General features: G+C 40.1%; 1 protein-coding gene across 4 annotated transcripts in view; it reads right to left on the bottom strand.

The window, feature by feature from the left end:
- Positions 1–19,685, bottom strand: part of sepsecs (Sep (O-phosphoserine) tRNA:Sec (selenocysteine) tRNA synthase) — a 72,083-nt gene that overhangs the window by 27,023 nt on the left and 25,375 nt on the right. For all 4 annotated transcript variants that reach the window (XM_060825185.1, XM_060825176.1, XM_060825167.1 and 1 more), the window contains exons 5-9: positions 14,661–14,819; positions 12,841–12,994; positions 9,000–9,102; positions 7,001–7,130; positions 4,596–4,687 (exon numbers count right to left, since the gene is read on the bottom strand). In XM_060825185.1, the coding sequence (XP_060681168.1) occupies positions 4,596–4,687; positions 7,001–7,130; positions 9,000–9,102; positions 12,841–12,994; positions 14,661–14,819 (638 nt within the window). The remainder of the gene's footprint in view (positions 1–4,595; positions 4,688–7,000; positions 7,131–8,999; positions 9,103–12,840; positions 12,995–14,660; positions 14,820–19,685) is intronic.

Below are 19,685 nucleotides of genomic sequence, written 5' to 3'. Positions count from 1 at the left end.
GTCAAGAGCAGGAATGCTGGACAGTTTACACCTTCCTTCATGACATCAATTGTATGCTACAATGTTGCCCCAAAGCCATATTTTCTATTTCAGAATACTGTCAAAATATCACTACCTTCAAAACATGGGTTTAGGCGTACGGTTTCATTGACTCAATCAGTGCTCTATCAGTGGCCATTTTTATGATAGAAAACAAGACCAAGATGCTTTGTAGATTGTGTAAGCAAATGAGCAAATTCAGGGAAGATAGGGAAATTGTTACAAGTTGGTTAGATTTTGGATGGCAATCCTACAGATACACTGAATATATTAATCTGTCCCATCATAATTTCACCTCAATAGAGTCTGACTGAAATTGCAATAGCTTCGAAAATTTAAGCTCATTCTTCAGCCAATGTTATTTCCTTCCTTCTCACCTCCTCACATGACAGCATTAACTCCTTATTTCTAGGAATATTTTGGTTCAATAAGCCCCTGGCATTTTCAGTAGCACAACTAAGTGGCTGTTCCGTATGTTGATCTTGGACAGTACTTATCACAAGGGTAACATAGAGAAGACTGCAACTAAGCTTGATCTTGTCCAACATGCCACACACATCGTCAGAGCCTAGTGGAGAATTATCAGGCACAAGAAGCTGCAAAATGTTGTTTTCCTCCTTAACCCAGGAACAGTGACATCAGATGTAGCATCCCAGCTGTACCCTGCCATAGATCAACCGATAGGACAGAACTAAGGACCTTCCTCTTCTGTGTAGCTCAGAAGAGGAAGGTACCATTTAGTTCTCAATAGAACAGCATGCAACAGCTCATCACTTGAGCATTTAGTTCAGCCTATTAATCTGAAACAGCTGTCAAGGACAATTTTTTTCCCTAATAAAAAACACTGATATGACAGAGCCACCGTGTTTCTCTAGGCACCTGTCAAGATTAATATATCAAAATAATTTCTGAATACAATTGAATATTCTTGTTCATATTAATCCTGCAACATTTCATAAATACTACTGCAACATTTAAAAGGATTTATGTGATAACCAATCTAAGCCAGCATTTCAATGAAGTAAAGCCCCTGCACTTGCAGTAAATTTGCCTGCTGAATCTGAATATGATGTGCCATATTGTTATAGAAATAAAAGTTACATATTTTAAATAAAAGATGATGGTCCTAATAGGGAATAAGAATAAACATGACAAATTAATTTCTACAAGCTTTTACATCAAAGCAGCTAAATATATTTGAAACACTACCAATTAATGAAATTAAGATTTATAATTATCTTGTCCATAACATCTCATATTTGTTGTAGTTGTTTAATAATTTTAAATTTTTCTGACAAATTGCATTAGTTTAAGCTATTCATGGTCACCTATTGCTTGGCATGTAGATTCTCTGAATTTACAACTGGAAAACAAATAAATAATGGGAAGTCCATGACAACTTTTGTTTCTTGAATACATGTCTTAACATCACAATTGTTCATATTGGAATATTTTTCATTTGCTCATACTTCATATTTAACACCTACATGTGAACCGACCAACAGATCATAGTCATGGTGTACTGGGGTCTCAAAATCATGGCACATATGGAACCTGCACAAGAGAGGCTCAACTCAGACTGTTATCTTATGGGTTAATCTGTGAAACAATATTGCTGGAAAAGCACAGAAGGTCAGGCTGCATCTGAGGAGTAGGAGAATCGCGTTTCGGGGCAGAGCCCTGATGAAGGGCTCCGTCCTGAAACATCGATTCTCCTGCTCCTCGGATGCTGCCTGACCTACTATGCTTTTCCAGCAAAACACTTTTAACTCTGATTTCCAGCATCTGGACTTTCTCCGAATCTGTGAAACTGTTCATCTTCAAGCTTTAAAGAATATGACCAGAAACTGGCCTAGTCATGTTCCACAGTTCTAAATGGGCAAAATAAATACAACACCTTCAATAAATTGACATTAATTCTGCGCAACAGCTATTTAAATACTGAAACACCACTATCACAATATCAGGAAATATATATTACTGGAATTTGGAAAATTATTGAAAGATACGGTAGCTCAGTGGTTAGCACTGCTGCCTCACAGCACCAGGGATCCGGGTTCGATTCCAGCTTCGGGTGACTGACTGTGTGGAGTTTGCACGTTCTCCTGTGTCTGTGTGGGTTTCCTCTGGGTGCTCTGGTTTTCTCCCACAATCCAAAGATGTGCAGGTCAGGTAAACTGGCATGCAAAATTGCCCATAGTGTTAGGTGCATTAGTCAGGGGTAAATAAAGGGTAGGGGAATGGGTCTGGGAGGGGTGGTGTGGGCTTGTTGGGTGGAAGGGCCTGTTTCCATATTGTACAGAATCTAATCTAATAATCGCAAAAATGGCCATTGAGCAATCCAACTAATCTCAACTCTTCCCAATTGTCCTGTTTTTTCCTCCTTTGTCTATCTGTCCACTTCTCTTCTCTATGCTACTGTCTGAATCTGCTCCACTGCCCTTTCAGGCAATGTGTTCTGAATCACAACACCATACTGTATGAAAACACATTTCCTCATGTTACCTCTGCTTCTTCTGCCAATCACTTTAAATCTGTATTATATGGGTACTGACCATTGTGCCACCGGAGACAATTTTTACTATTCACTCTACCAAAACCATTCAAGAATTTGAGTGCATCTTTCAAATCTCCTTGTAACTTTCTCTACTCTAGGGAAAATAACTTCAGCTTCAACAGTCTTTTCCATATAGCCATGTCCTTTGTCTGGACTACAGCTGAAATAAATCACTTCCTCGCTGAAAAGCTTGGGCCTCATTCCCAAATAGCAGTCCCCAGAATTAAAAACAATACTCTTTTCTGCTACAGGTTTTACAAATTTTTAGCCAGACTTCCTTGCTTTTGTACCCCATATTTCTATTTATAAAGCCAAGGATCACTTATGCTTTAACAGTCTCCTCAACTTATTCTGACACCTTAAAATATTTTTGTACATATACTCCAGGTCTCTCTGGTTCAAAATACCACCATTAGAAATTAATTTCATCTGCCTCACTTCATTCTTCCTACAAAATGTATCCCTTAAACTCTTCTCTGCATTGAATTTCAGACCATGAATTTGCCTATTTCACCATATTCTCCTGATATCTGTTACTGCTGCATTGTTCATTACATTTTTGAGTCCTGTGTCATCTGCAAATTTTGGCATTATGTCCTGTAAACACTAATATATATCAAAAAAAGAAGCCCTAATATTGACCATTGGCAAATGCAACTAGTTATACCTTCCACCAATCTGAAAAAAAAATGTTCACCACTACTTCTCTGCTTTTTGGCCCAAAGTTAATTTTCTGTTACTACTGCCACTGTCCCCTTAAACCCAAGGACTTGAATATTGCTGAAAGGTTTATTAGGTGGCTCTTCCTCACACAACACATCAAACCAACACTACTAATCTCATCAAGCCTCTCCATTACTTGGTCAAAATACTCAACCTACTTAGTCAAAACGCAGCTGTGCTAGTTGTTATGCGATAGCCCATACTTTTTCAAATGTCAATTAATTTTATTCCCAATCATTGTCTCAAAGTTTCTCCACCATGGTCTTTAGACTGACTGGCCTTACTTGGTTGATTCCAAGCCCTTTATTAAAATAGTTGTTCAAAACTTACAATCCAGAGGAACACTTAAAATGCTCTGGACCAAACTCTTATATATGGAGGATTAGACAATCACACCAGAGGCTCTATGATCACCAGGTTTACTTCCTTCATTATTTTTGGACATATGCCACCCAGCAGGTAACTTTCTGGTTTTGAGAACTGCTAACCTAATAAGTTTTTCTTGATCTATTTTTACCTTATCCAAAATTGCAATTTGATTCTGCTTTCACACTAAAAGGTAGCACCCTCTTCTCTAGTGAAGATAGATGCAGAGTACTCAGGGAGTATCACAGCCATGTTTCCTTCTTTCATAAGAATACCTCCACAGAGAACAATATGCTGAGAAACACTGGTGCTAGCACATAATCCTGCCCTATTCTATTACTGACTGGGACTGAGTCAGAAGACTCCAGAGCACATGTGAGCAGACCACCAAGGGGACTGCTGACCATGAGGATAACTCACTCAGGGTAGCAGAATTTCATCATCACCTCTCAGTGGACTGTGTCAAAGGCCATGGCCAGGTCAACAAATATGGTGTTGAGGTCCATATTCTATTCTTGGCACTTCCCGTGGAGCTATTTAACAGCAGATACTCCATCAGTGATTTCTTAACCTTTTCTAAATATTTACAGACTCTCTGACAGCAAATCCTAGTTAAAATGTTCCTCTAAGCAGTTCTGAAGGTCCCTGGAGGAAACTTTGCAGCACTGTAAAGGAATGAAATTCCTTATAATTGTCACAATCCTGAAAAGTTAATTTCAGAATATGAATGGAGAGGAAATCCTCAAGGTACAACTTATCCAAAATTGAAACATTATCTGTTTCATTCAAAAAATGCAACACAATTGAATTGATAACATGATAGCTATTTGCAGATCATTGAAATGTAAACATGAAAAATATACAGGAGTGCAGAGTAGGTACAGGCTTCAGGCTAGAGTAACAAACTCACCTTCCTTTCTTTTAAGAGACGCTTATAGCCATTCAGACCAAGCGATAGCAACGTGATAAGAACATCTGTTGAGGGCGATGCCGAGGCTCGGCCTAAAAATATAAATGGGAAACAATTTCAATTCTTAACTAGTTTTAAATGCTCTGAGTGAAAATACAGGTCTGTCAATGTTTCAGTCATGACTATAAGCCATATATATCAGAAAGATTCCCATTTTCAATTCCTGTATTGGGAAGTGTTAGCTAACCCAAGTCAATAATTATTTTATAAATGGTTACAACATCCCTCTGCTGGAGATTAAAGAACTGCCAGTTATGGTCATTGTGCAATGGACATTTCTAAATAGTGACAAGATGGAACTTGACCACAATACGCTCACAGCTGCAAATGTGTTGCTGGTCAAAGCACAGCAGGTTAGGCAGCATCTCAGGAATAGAGAATTCGCAGCATCTGCAGACCTCATTTTTTACACAATATGCTCACAGTCAACCAACCTCATCCACTCACACACTGACCTTGCATGACATAGGGAACAGAAAGGAGGTGGGTAGGGGGGAGGTAGTGTTGGTGGTGGCAGCAGGGTTACCAGGCTACTCAATCTTGCTTATTCGTTACTTTACCTTCAGAACAGAATATAGGAGGGAAAATTTAAGTAGTATGTTGTTCAGACAAGCACTTTTCAAAGCATTGTATTCAAGATATAAATTTGAGGAAACAGCGAGGGTGAAAACTAACCAACAAACCAGAGCTGTTGTATATTTGGTGTTCTCTAAATGAAACAGGGTGGATTGAGCCTGCTCAGCATGAAGGTTAGATTTCAAGAAAGAAAGCTGCAAATGTGACAAACTATGTTCCCTGATTTCTTAGAAAATATTTTAAAAATTAAACAGTATTTTAACTTAAACAGATATTTCTTGTACTTTTTTGTTTATTCACACAATGTCAGACAATGACCATCTCTAATAAGAGAGAGTCTATCCATCTACTCTTGCCATTCAATGGCATCACTATTGTTGAATGCTGCAATAGCAACATTTTGGGGTTTTCACTGATCAGAAATTGAACTGGACCAGATAGAACAATAGCAGGTCAGAGGCTGTGAAATTTGTTTTGAGTAACTCATCTCTTGATTCCGCAAAGCATATTCACTTAGGGCGGCACGGTGGTTCAGTGGTTAGCACAGCTGCCTCACAGCACCAGGGATCCAGGTTCGATTCCAGCCTCATGCGACTGTCTGTATCGAGTTTGTACATTCTCCCTACGTCTGTGTGGGTTTCCTCCCACAGTCCAAAAATATGCAGATTAGGTGAATTGGTCATGCTAAATTGCCCTTAGTGTTCAGGGATGTGTAGGATAATTCACTATCTAAGGGCAAAGGTCAAGCGAAATGGAATACTCTCCATTCATCACCATCCCAAACAAACAGCCCCAGAGTTGAGTAGCATATTACCTAACACCTCCAACATTCACTCCCGTCGCCAGTAACCTACAATAACAGCACTGCATATATCAGCAAAATGCACTGCAAAGACTCACAGCACCTTCATACCTGATACCTCTACCAGCAAGAAAGAAATAGGCAGCAGATCCATGGGACCATCACCACCACCTGTTTGTTTCCCTCCATGCCACACTATCCTGACTTGGAAATATATTGCTGTTCCTCTCCTGTTGCTGCATCAAACTCCTAAACTTCCTTCCGAACAGCACTAGAGTTTCTATACTTCAAGGACTGCTGTGGTTCATCAGCATCTTCTTAACTGCAATTATGGATTGTCAATAAATGTTGGCCTAGCAGTGACACCCACATCCATGAAAGAATAAACAGAAAGACTCAATTGATTGTTCATCAAAGGGACAGCGAGAGATCCAGAGAAATTTCAAATCAGGATGTTTCTGACAGTCCTTTCTAAATAATGTCCTGGCGACAATCAATTTCCATTACGGCAACCAAATGCTTGTTTTGATAAGGGAATTTATAGTAAGAGAAGAGAAAATATGAATTGGGATTTTTAGCCATTTAATATTTTATGGTTTATCATATTGAACAAAACTATCAAATGTATGCCTGAGAAAGCATTAAAATAACATTACATGTTTGGTTTGTAATTTTAAAAATAATTTGAACAGTTTTAAACTGATTACTGCTTCATACATATTGACAGCACAAAATGACTCTTTCACCAATGCGAAATAACTTAATTTTATTCTGGAGTAAATGCTATTCCTTCTGAGCTTAGACTAAGATGAACCCTGCATCTGACACAGGCAATGAAGTCCAATTCAGAATCTTGTACCAAGATTTTCTAAGAGACTAAACAAAAATGAAACCTAAATTCAAAGCAAATCTGATCATTATATCTGAAACACACTTTATTAACTCAGAGTATCTGATAATGAATTACCTGGGTACATTTTGCTGATTTCATTTATGAAGACATCATCAAAACCTGCTACTATAGCACCACCAACTGGAACCATGAAATTTTTGTCCAAGCTCTGCACAAAAGCATCAATGCGGCCAATTCGTGCCCCCTAATTAAAATATGAAAACAGTCAAGGCAAAAATAAAACTATATACAAAACAAATACTCATCTGAAAATCATGCTATTTCAAAGTTAAGTGTATCTATCAATACTCCGAGACACCCCTGCTTATCAAAGACTACACAAAGAATGACTTTTAATAGTTTTTGTTTCAGACATGTTTCAACTTGCATCGATGTCAAAAGCACCAGCCAAGAGAATAGTAAAGACCAAGTACTGACCCCATATATTTGAGACAGTTAAATTAAGAACCATGGCTTTATTTAAGGAATGTTAATTCAGTGCCCATAGTTTTGTGCTCAGTTATGTCCTCCAAAGCCTGTTGTGTCATCTAAAGAAACAATTCACAGAAGGAATCAGGGAGAAAAAAAACCCTCAGCAAATGAAGAACTTCTGAAGTGCAGTCACTTTTGCAATGTAAGAAACTTGGCAAGGATATTCCCAATTTTTGAATTAATTTCTTGTTAGGAAGTGTTAAAAATGACTAAGAATGGTCTGGATTAGGACTTCCTTAGGATGTCAGCTATGGTTCAACTGATACTGAGTTTAAAGGTACAAATTCCACTTCAGAACTTGAACACAAAATCTAGGTGATATTTTCTTTATGTGGCTAGTTTAAGTTGACTGTGCATTTACGAGTACACACTGGGACCCCTCTTTGGATGAGCCCACTCATTAAATGAGCTTTTGTTTTTCTGCACAAGTTGTTCATGTGCTTTTGATCAGCATTCTTACTCATTTCAGGCAAATTGTGGACAAATTCATTGCTGAGGATTAAGACTGCCTCCCCTTACAGGCAATTGCTTCGTTCTCATGGAACTGGCATATATTTTAACACAACTCACAGAAAAACGTATTTGCCTACTGTGCCACCAAATCCCCCCAAGTACTTTATATTTTTTTGTAATACTTCAAAGGAAATAACTGGACAACTAAAGCGATTCTTTTTTAAGCCTGGATATGCATCTAAATTCTGAGGGAGTGCTGATTAGTCAGAGATGCCATCTTACTGATGAGACATTAAAGCAAAGCCCTGTCTGTACTCTCAGGTGCATGCAAAAATTCCAGACAACTATTTTGAAGACGACCAGGGGAGCTATCTCTGTATCCTGGCCAATAGTTACTACTCACTCAATGTCATAGAAGCAGATCATGTGGTTATCATTACAATGCTGTAAATTAGCTGTGTGTTTCCCACATGACACCACATTTTAAAACTACTTCACTGTCTCTAACCTGTTTTGGGACATCAGTGGTTGAGGAGAAGGTCCAAGATTTTGCTGGTTATTTTTGATTTTTGATATTTTCAGCTTATTATAGTTACAAGCTCATGTCCAACATTTTGACTGTTTAATAATTTCATGAGGGTGTTCAGAACAAATGGGCCCATGGTAGTTATGCTGAAGCAAGAAATACAGATTATAGAAATCATTGGTCTGCTACACATGTAACAATTACTAAGTTCAGAAAAGTTACTAAGTTGACTTAAAACTGTTTGGTGACATGATCAATCCTCCAGCTGAGCTTCAAAGCTTGCAAACTAGGTCAACCCAAACACCCATAGAATAACAACTGTCATTTTAATGCAATTGAAAGAATTACGCAACACATGTGGTAGAAATGTAATACCCCTTCTGGGAAGAAGGTACTTCAGTGTAAAATTAGAAATAAACAGCAAGTATTTTCTACTTATAATTGCTTTGTTGCTAGTGCTGCATGTTAGAATTGTGGCGGTTTTTACACTCGCATCAATAAACAGCAGAAAACAGTCCAAAATATTTTAAATATATGGACCAAGTTAATAATATTGTATTTCCTAATTTCTTAATGTTTTCCAACAATGGTTTTGCTTCATACCTGTTGAATAAGGTGCATACACTTGGACAACTGTACTCCATAAGCATTATTGACTATGTGAGGGATATCATATTTTGCACAAATCTGAGCCAGTTCTTCCAGTCTGCAAAAAAAATACAATCACACCACTGGACTGAAGCCAACAAAAAACAGCATAATACCAGTTTCACAAGAATAATCAACACAAACAGGTCAATCAACCCAAACAATCAGCCCCACTCAGTCTCTTTCTATATTTAACTCCATCAGCATAACTCTCACATACCTATCTAGCCTCATTTAAACTAACCTTTTTTGCCTGATCAACTTTCTTGTGTTTGTGAGTTCCACATTCTCGTTAGTCACTGGATAAATACGTTTCTTCTGATTTCCCTGATTATTTCTTGGTGAATATCTTATAATGTTGGGTGCTTGCTTTGCAGACCTAGATACTATGAACTAGTCACATAGTGTAAATGTCAATGGCATCCTTCAGTGGTATTCTGGTAATTAATTAACAATTTTGAAACAGCACACAGATACGCGATCCCTCTCAATATCTATTGTCTACCCAAAAATGATGGAATCCTCATATTACGTGGAAAACAGTTCAAAACTGGTTGCATCAGTTCACTCAACGTTTGTCCACTGCATGTGTGCAAAGCCAGTTGTAGATAAATTAGAGCATAAAAGGACACCACTCTGTGTGTTTTGGGAAGCCCATTTATGTGTGGATACAATGAAGCTTAAGGATGAAACTTTACTTTTATTCATTCATGGGATGAGGGTGTCGCTGGCCATGCAGCATTTATTGTCCATCCTTAATTTCCTGTAGGGCAGCTAAGAGGCAACCACATAACTGTGGGTCTGGAGTCACATGTCAGCCAGACCAGATAAGGATGGCAGTTTCCTTTTCTAAAGGACATTAGTGAACCAGATGGGTCAGACAATTGGCAATGGATTCATGGTCATCATTAAATTCTTAATTCCAGATATTTACTGAATACGAATTCCACCATCTACCATGGTGGGATTCGAACCCAGGTCCCTAGAACATTATCTGAGTCTCTAGATTAACTGTCCAGCAATAATACCCATTGGCCATCGCTCCCTCGCTCGCCTCTCCACTCCTCCCCACCATGTCAAATCCTATATATCAACAGGAAGGATGCCACCCTTATACAGGTCCTACAGACACCTCTTCAACTTAACCATGACAGTGTCAGTGCAGTTATGTGTGGTGCAGATGATCCAGATATAAAGCAGAGCACAACACAAATTTTGTTAATGTAGTCACGTTTGTCAAGTGGAGATGTCTGCTCTTGACTGCACAACATTCAGCACCTTTCACGACTCCTCAGATACTAAAACAGTCCATGACCAAATTATGCAGAAAGACCTGGACAACATCCACGATTGGGCTGACAAATGGCAACGAGCATTTGTGCCACAAAAGTGCCAGATAATGTCATTCTCCAACAACAGAATTCAACCGTCACACCTTCATATTAAATGGCATCAGTATCACTGAACAACAACCTGGGAGTTATGACTGACCAGAACGGAACTGAACTAGCAACATAAATATAATGGCCACAAAAGCAGGTCAAAGGCTGAGAATCCTGCAGACAGTAACTCATCTCCCGATTCCCCAAAGCCTGTCCACCAACGACAAAGCAAAAGTGAGGAGTTTGATGGAATACTCCCCATTTACCTGGATGAGTGCAGCTCCCACAACGCTGAAGAAGCTTGATGCCATCCAGAATATAGCAGCTCACTTGCTTGGTACCACAATTACATACATTCAGTCCTTCCACTATCAACATATAGTTGCAGCTGTATACCTTGTACAAGATGCAGTACTGTAAAGAAATCACCAAGGCTCCTTCGATAGCACCTCATTAACCATGATTCAAAGACTGAGCAGTGGCCATTCTTAGTGATACTAACATAGATGCATCTGCAGTAGGCAGGTTGTGAGGCTGGAGTCAATTATATTTTTCTTCTTGTTGGTCCCTCCTGTACCACCTGCTACAGACCCAGACTGACAGTTGTATCCTTTAGGATTCACCTAGTTCTGTTGATAGTGCTGCTGCAGATCCACACTTGGTGGTGAACTTTGAAGTCCCACAACTGGTATACATCCTGTGCCCTTGCCACCATCAATGGTTTCTCCAAGTGGTGTTCAACATTTGAGGAGAACGATTCTTTAGCCAAGATGCTACATGTTAAATGGCTGGAGATTTCCCTGACCACATTTGACCTGATGTTGTACAAATTCATGGGTTCATTTCAGAGTCAATGTTGAGGGCTCACATTGCAACTCTCTCCTGACCATATACCACAGTGCTGCCACTTCTGCTAGGTCTGTCCTGCTGGTCGGACAGGACATAACCAGAGATGATAATGGTGATGTTTGGCACATTTCCTGTGTGATTCTGTGAGTGTGACTATGTCAGGCTGTTGCTTGATGAGTCTGAAACAGCTCACTCAGTTTTGGTACTAGCCCAGTAAGGAGGACTTTGTAAAGTTGACATGGCTCAGTGTGCTATTTTTGTTTCTGGTGCCAGATCAATGCTAGTCAGTCTATATCATTTCACTACTTTTTTGAAGACTTTTTAGCAGTTTGATGCAACTGGAATGCTTGCTGGAGCATTTCAGAGGACAGGTAACAGTCAACCACATTGCTGTAGGTCTGAGTCCCATGGAGGCCAAACTAGGTAAAGACTGCAGTTTTCCTTCCCCAAAGCAATTAATGAAGCAGATTGGCTCTGGATATTGCAATTTAAACCATACAACTGCAATTTCACACTTCTTATTAGATAATTAATTCCCAATATTTTAAAATGCAAATGCCACCATCTTCTGTGGTAGGATTTGAACCTAGGACCCAAGAACACTATCTATGTCTATGGATTGCCAGTCCAGTGACACTACCAGTCAGCCATTTTCTGTCTTTCAGCATATTGAGTTCAATATTCAGATGAAACTCATCATGACCTCTTGTGGAAACTGTTTATAAATGAGTTCATTGATCAGCCTGAGCTAGATAGTGAAGAGAGTTGGTGCACTCACACAACCTTGCTTGGTATCTGTTTGGTTACAAAAGGGCTCAGTTTCTATTCGATTACAAAAGACACTTGCTGCCATGCTATTGTGAAGGTGATGTAGGGCAGTAACAAATATTGGTGGATATCCAAATCTCTGGAGGACTTTCCAATTGGCTTGGCAATTTATGGAATCAATAGCTTTCAACAGATTCCTAAAGGCCATGTAGAGTACTTAGCATTGGTCCAGACATTTTTCTTTTCACTACCCACTACCTTCACCTACAAAAACTATATGTGAAGACAGCATCTGCCTCTATTACTTTTCCCATGTATTAAATAGCCTCCAACTGCGCAAGTTCTTGAAGCAAGATTGGAGAAGAATCCTGCCCAATACATTGACTCTCTTGTTCCTTGGATGCTGCCTGACCTGCTGTGCTTTTTCCAGTGCCACGCTTTACCAACTCTGGCTCTCCAGCATCTGCAGTCCTCACTTTCTCCTACTTGAAGCAAGTTTGCAGACTGATCACTACTGGACTGAAACACATGGAACCTCCCCAGTGTGGAGAGAAAGGAGAAAACAAAGACAGCTAAAGCAATGTCACTCAACATCCCTCTTTCACATCACAAACACAATGTTTTATCAGTGTATGTATGCAGCTTGCATATAACAGCAATTTTTTAAAAATTAAAGGACCACCAGACCTTAATATGTCAGCTTGCTTCATCGAGCAGCATGGCAATAAATTGATTTTTTTTAATATAAAAAGCATAGTATAACTAACAAATCAGAAACAAGCAGAGAGAATATTTACCTGTCAGGAGCCCTTGGGGCAAAACAGGAGGTAGTGGAATGAACACAAAGGATATTTTTTGCTCCAAGCTGTTGGATTTTGCTCTCAACAGTCTGCAGATCTGTGCGCAATTCATCGCCTTCAAGCAGATTCTCAATCACCACAGGTTCAAAACCTGATCCAAAAATAAATGCAAGTGTGGAAATGAATCAGTTCAAATATAAGGCACAAAGGTACATTTTACATCCCAAGTTGACTCATGATCTTACAAAACTTCAGCTTCTCAGTTAACAATATATTGCAAATGAACAAATGTCTATGAGCTAATTTTTTTTAAAAGTACATAAAATCATTTTATCACAATGTCACAAAATAAAAAAAAGACATTCGAACTGCATTATAAACTGAAACAGCAGCCTTGGGGAAATGATCAATCATACTTCCTCATTTTAATGCTGTGTCACAGAATAGGTTTATTATTTCACGAGGGATTGAAGAATGAGGCACAGACATCAGCCCAGCTAATTTGAAGCTGTCTCAGTTTTCTGGATAAGACTGGAAGCATCAAGAATTAGGCCAAATGACATTTGTGCTCAATTCTCTAATCTACCATCTGGGCTCCAGGCTCCATTCTGTAACTGATCCAACAAAGGTAATAGCTGGATGTTTCCTCAATCTCTTAGTATCACACTCACTGATGCATTCATCTATAGTGAGTTATATAAAACAGAAAGTCTGAGTTTAATTTCTGATTTATGTTGACTTTAGGTACTGTTCATCCGAGAGAGCTAGCCATTGAGTATATTCAAGACAGAAATCAGTTGATTTCCAGGTAATAAAGATTCCAAGGGGTATAGAAATAGCGCAGGAAAATGTTGTTGAGGTAGATCAGGCATGATCTAGCTGAATGACACCTAGTGCCATGGTTCCAGGAGCTGTTTGGCCTACTCCCACTTCTATTGCTTTATTTTCCACAAATAAAGAAAAGAACAAGAAAAAACTGAACCAGCAAAGTAAAACACAAAATATAAGCAAAGGTTATGATCTAGAATAGTTGAAACCAATGTTAAATGCAGATGGCTGCCAAGTGCCAAATTGAAGGTGAGCTGCTTTCCCTCTCAATCAGCCTCGGATTCAAGGACAGAGATTTAATCAGTGATTAGGGACTGGAGTTTGTGAAGGAGTCCAAAGGCCATATCTTTGACATTCCCCAATATTTAGTTGTAAGAGATTTCTGTCTATTCAGTTCTGAAGATTGGCAAACATTGTGATAAATGGAGGTCAAGAAATGCGGTGGTGAGATCCAGTTGGATGTTATCAGTGTACATATGGAATACGATGTTTCATTTAAATTTACCATGTTGAAGCATCACAACCCTGAATTCATTTGCAGTGCAAAGAAGGAGACTCAGGATCCCTATTTAAATGTGGTGAGTATAACAAAGGAAGGAGATGAAGAGACTCTACTAACGACTTTGAGTCATTGTTACTGAAAGTTTAGCAGCATCATGATGACGGTGTGGACTTGTTGGGCCGAAGGGCCTGTTTCCACACTGTAAGTCTAATCTAATCTAATCTAATCCTCTGAATATTCTCCAAGAAACACGAATGCTTTCCCACGTTAGGAGAAAGAAAGAAGAAACATCAAGGAGGATATTAAATAAGACGTGTGCTATAACGGGAAGGTGTGCAATCTCAACAAAGGTACTGAGGTGAAGCAAAATAGTATGAGAATATAAATAATAGTAGAGCAAGAGAACAGACAGTCAAAACAGGAAAACAGTGACCATAGGAAATGCATATTCTGTTATTATTTGATATTATAAATTATAATCTTGTACCTGCAGTGATCATGGATTTGAAGCATGATTTTTGATCAATCCTTGGCCATATGATAAACTTTGCTTTGGGTCTCCTGTGGCGCAGTGCAAGGAAGCAGAGAGTCAGGCTCATTCCTGTTGCCATTGGAACGACAAAACAGGTAGAAACAGTTCGAACACCTAGAAATAAAAGAGGATCATTGTCAGCATCTTCTAGAGTGTACATTATCAAACAATATCCACGTGGTGATGGCCATGAAGAATGGGGTTTATTAACGTAATTTGCACTGTAATTTCCTCTCAACATGTTACATTTATCCCTGTACAGAATGGTGTAAAGAAGACGAGGAGAAAGTGAGGACTGCAGCTGCTGGAGATCAGAGTCGAGATTGTGTGGTGCTGGAAAAGCACAACAGGTCATGCAGCATCCAAGGAGCAGGGGAATTGATGTTCCGGGCAGGAGCCTTTCATCAGGAATGAAATGGGAACCTCAGGGATGGAGAGATAAATGGGAGGGGTGTGAGGCTGGAGAGAAAGTAGCTGAGAGTGCAATAGGTGGATGGAAGTGGGGGTAAAGGTGATAGGTCGGAGGGAAGGGTGGAGCGGATGGGTGGGAAGGAAGATTGACAGGTGGGACAGGTCATGGGGATGATGCTGAACTAGAAAGTTGGAACTGGGGTAAGGTGGGGAGAGGGGAAATGAGGAAATTGGTGAAGTCCAATTGAGGCCCTGGGATTGAAGGGTATCGAAGCAGAAGATGAGGCATTTTTCCTCCAGGCATCAGGTGGTGAGAGAGTGGCGATGGAGGAGGCCCAGGACCTGCTTGTCCTCGGCAGGGTGGGAGGGGGAGTTGAAATGTTCGGCCATGGGGCGGTGGGGTTAATTGGGGCGGGTGTCCTTGAGATGTTCCCTAAAGCGCTCTGCAAGAAGGCATCCAGTTTCCCCAATGTAGAGGAGACTGCATCAGGAGCAAAGGATAAAATAAATGACATATGTGAAATGCAGGTGAAACTTTGATGGATGTGGAAGGCTCCTTTAGGGCCTTGGATGGAGGTGAGGTGGGGGGAGGGGGGGGGGGGGGGGGGGGGGGGTGTGGGTGCAGAATTTGCAATTCCAGCGATGGCAAGGGAAGGTGCCAGGAGGGGAAGTAGAGTCGTTAGGGAATATGGACCTGACCAGTCACGGAGGAAACGCTCTTTGCAGAAAGCGGATAGGGGTGGGCAGGGAAATATATCCCTGGTGGTGAGGTCCATTTGTAGGTGGCAAAAATGTCGGGGGATGATGCGGTTTATATGGAGGTTGGTGGGGTGGAAGGTGTGCACCAGGGGGGTTCTGTCCTTGTTGTGGTTGGAAGGATGGGGTTCGAGGGCAGAGGTGCGGGAGGTGGATGAGATGCGTTGCAGGTCATCGTCAACCACATGGGAGGGGAAATTTTGATCTTTAAAGAAGGACGCCATCTGGTGGAACTGGTCCTCCTGGGAACAGATGAAGCGGAGGCGGAGGAACTGAGAATACGGGATAGCATTTTTGCAGGAGGTAGGGTGGGAGGAGATGTAATCCAGGTAGCTGTGTGATCAGTGAGGTTGTAAAAAATGTCATTTTCAGTTTGTCATTGTTGGCAGAGATGGAGAGGTCCTGGAAGGGGAGGGTGGTGTCAGAGATGGTCCAGGTAAATTTAAGTTCAGGGCGGAATGTGGTGAAGTTGATGAACTGTTCAACTTCCTCATGGGAACACCTCCATCCGCCATGACCAGAGCCTCCAAGCCCTCCATTTCTTCCTCTCCCGACGTCCCCATCAGTACCCTTCCACTGACACTCTTATTTGTTTGGCTGAACTGGTTCTCACCCTCAACAATTTCTCCTTTGAATCCTCCCATTCCTCCAGACGAAAGGGCTAACCATGGGCAGCCTCATGGGCCGCAGCTATGCCTGTCTCTTTGTCGGCTACGTGGAACAGTCCATCTTACGCAGTTACACCAGCCCCACCTTTTTCTCCGTTACATTGATGACTGCATCAGCGCCACCTCGTGCTCCCACTAGGAGGTCGAACAGTTCATCAACTTCACCAACACATTCCACCCTGACCTTACATTCACCTGGACCATCTCTGACACCTCCCTCCCCTTCCTGGACCTCTTCATCTCAATCAACAATGACCGACTCAACCCAAACATTTTTACAAACCCACGAACTCCCACCCTACCTCCTGCAAAAATGCTATCCCATATTCCCAGTTCCTCCGCCTCTGCCGCATCTGTTCCCAGGAAGATCAGGACATCATCTTCAATGGCCATGACCCTGTTACAACCTCAGCCTCAGCCACCTCATGGCCTAAGGTGGTGCAGCATGCCTGCTCCTGCTGGTCAGATTTTGCTACCTCTCATATTACAATAATGGTAAACATGGATTGTTGACATTCAATCTTCATTGACTGACTTTTAATATCTGATACCTTCATAGACATAGAAGATTTTTAAAAAGGACAACTACTGTTGTAAAATAGCTGTTGTGATCACCTGACCAGAGTTAAGGCAAGCTTTGCAAAACCAGTGGGTGAACAATAAAATCAAAACCAAAAGAACTGCCAATGCTGTAAATCAGAAACAGAAACAGAAGTTGCTGGAAAAGCTGCAGGTCTGGCAGCATCTTTATAAATTGGTAATGTACAAAACCTGGGTGCACTGAAATGACCACTCATCCAAAGAAAGAAACTGGACAACTAAGTCAATATCAAGAAATTCACATCCAGTTATCATATTTGCATGAGAAGTTTACATATAAGGAGATGATGGTGCAGAGTATTCTCCACAGTCAGCTAAGGCTGGAATCAAACCCAAGTCTCTGGCTTGTGAGGCAGCAGAACTCACCACTGCACCACCAAAGACCCAAAGACATGTGTTTTAAACTGTGTAGCGTAATCATCTGTTCATACCAGACATTTCCTTCTTTTCTTAAGCTACTTTGTTGCATTTGTGAGTATTTTGATGTCACATCTGTATTTGTTTGGGGGGGTGGAGAGGTAATAAAATGCCTCTTCCTTACACTCATGAAAGCTTTGTAATTTGGATCCTTCATTTTCATTAATCTCATTATAATTGAAATGTGATAGCCACATGTAAAGACAAAAAAAACTGCTGATTGACCATGAGTGAGTTAAAAAGAGCAGAGATGATTCACTTTCCTCACCTCGTCATAGCACTCATCATGCATCATTTTGTCCTGCAGGAAGGAAGGAAGTGTGGCAGTAAGTGTAGAGCAAGTTGTTTCGATCATGAGGCACCCACTAAACTAATCAGGATAGCTAATGGGACATTGTGCTTTATTATGTCAAGAATTGAACACAGAAGTAAGACTGTTATGCTTCAGTTATACAGAGCATTGCTGAGACCACATCTTAGATACTGTGTGCAGTTTTAATTAAGGAAGGGTTGACAGACTAATATCTGGAATGAGCAAGTAGTCTTATGAGAATGGTTTAAAAGATGGGCTTGTTTTACTGGATTTAAAAAAATGAGAGGTGTTTTGATTGAAGTAGATAATATGAAAATAGGTCATAAACCTGAATTAAATACAGATACTTGAACTTCTAAGTACATGCATTTTTAAAGTAAGACATACAAGCAAACGATAAGTGAGGATGCAAACCCTCCCTTACTGCTATTAATGCTCCTTTTACATTTTGTTCAGGAGCATCTTTACCATTTTTAAACAATCACTTAACTGCCAAAGTCACTCTCCCAAATCATCCACTTTAACAGCCACAAAATTTCACAATCTATTAGTCACAGACAAGACAAAGACTGATCCATGTATCTTTAATTTCACTTTCTTGTTTGCGATCACCTCTTATTTCCAATCTGTGTGTATGTACCTTGTCTTTTACTATCTTTTCTCAAGCTAATAAACTCACTCACTAACTCAAAAAAGCCTTGTCAAATTGGCTTTTTAATATACATATTACTGGGCTGGGTAAAGGTACCCATGAGATAATAAATATTTTTTTTGAAAAATTAACCTTCTTGTGACCAACCAAGGGTACAGTTGAATAAAGAAGGAACTGCAGACCCTCTCCAGTGGACCAAGTGTAACAATAAGATCCTGAGCGGCCTTGTGAAAATGATGTTTTCTTTTGTGCGTGTATACAAAACCAGTAAACACTGTTTTAAAACGAGTGATCATCATTTTAGGACAGAGATAGGGAGATTTTCTTCTTCTCTCACAGTATTCTGCAACTTTGGAACTCTCTAGCTCAGAAGGTGGAGATGGAATCACTAAATAATATTATGGCAGAGGTAGACAGATTTGCGCTAGGTAGTGAAATCAAAGGTTATTAGGGACAGATAATAATGTAGAATTCTGGATGCAAGCAGTGTTCAGAAGCTGAATGACCAATTTCTGCTCCTCATTTGTATGTTTATAAACTGGGAGAGAGACCTGTAGTGTGCTGTCTCCTCTGTTGAATCATCATTGCTTTTAAAGGGTGAAAGTCAGCTTTCTGTAGTAGAGGCAATCTTTAAGTGCTGCTCATCACATAAATAGGGGACCCTGCTGAGGGATGTAACCATTTAGCTTCATGAGTTTTTTTAGTGCAGTCATAAATAACATTTGAAATTTGGCTGAAGTGAAATAGTTCGGTAAGGAAAATGTGATGGAATAATAAACTGTTAAAGGATCTGGAGCAGCAGAAAGGCTTAGGAGTTCAAATAAGCAAATCTTCAAAATTGGACAAGTAAATTAGTAAAGCTCTAAAAACAGTATATATGATTCTCAGTGAATAGTAGCAGAGAGTACAAGAACAAAGAGATAATGCAAAATCTATGTGAATGATTGGTTAGGCCATCATTAGCAGACTGTATGCAGTTTTGGGCACCTTACTTTACAAAGAATACCAAAGCCAAAGACAAGGATGAAAGCTTCTGTAGTGAGAAGGCCTGCAGAAGTTGAGACTCTTCATCCAAACTGAGATTGAGTTCTTCAGAGTTCTGAAGCATAAGGAAGTAGGAAAATATTATTTCCTCTGGTCAGTGAGTAGTGAGAAGATATAAA

The sequence above is a fragment of the Hemiscyllium ocellatum genome, chromosome 1 (genome assembly GCF_020745735.1).
Source record: "Hemiscyllium ocellatum isolate sHemOce1 chromosome 1, sHemOce1.pat.X.cur, whole genome shotgun sequence".
NCBI lineage: Eukaryota > Metazoa > Chordata > Chondrichthyes > Orectolobiformes > Hemiscylliidae > Hemiscyllium > Hemiscyllium ocellatum.
Note: the sequence above shows the minus strand (reverse complement) of the source record. Positions and strands in the feature narration are given on the sequence as shown.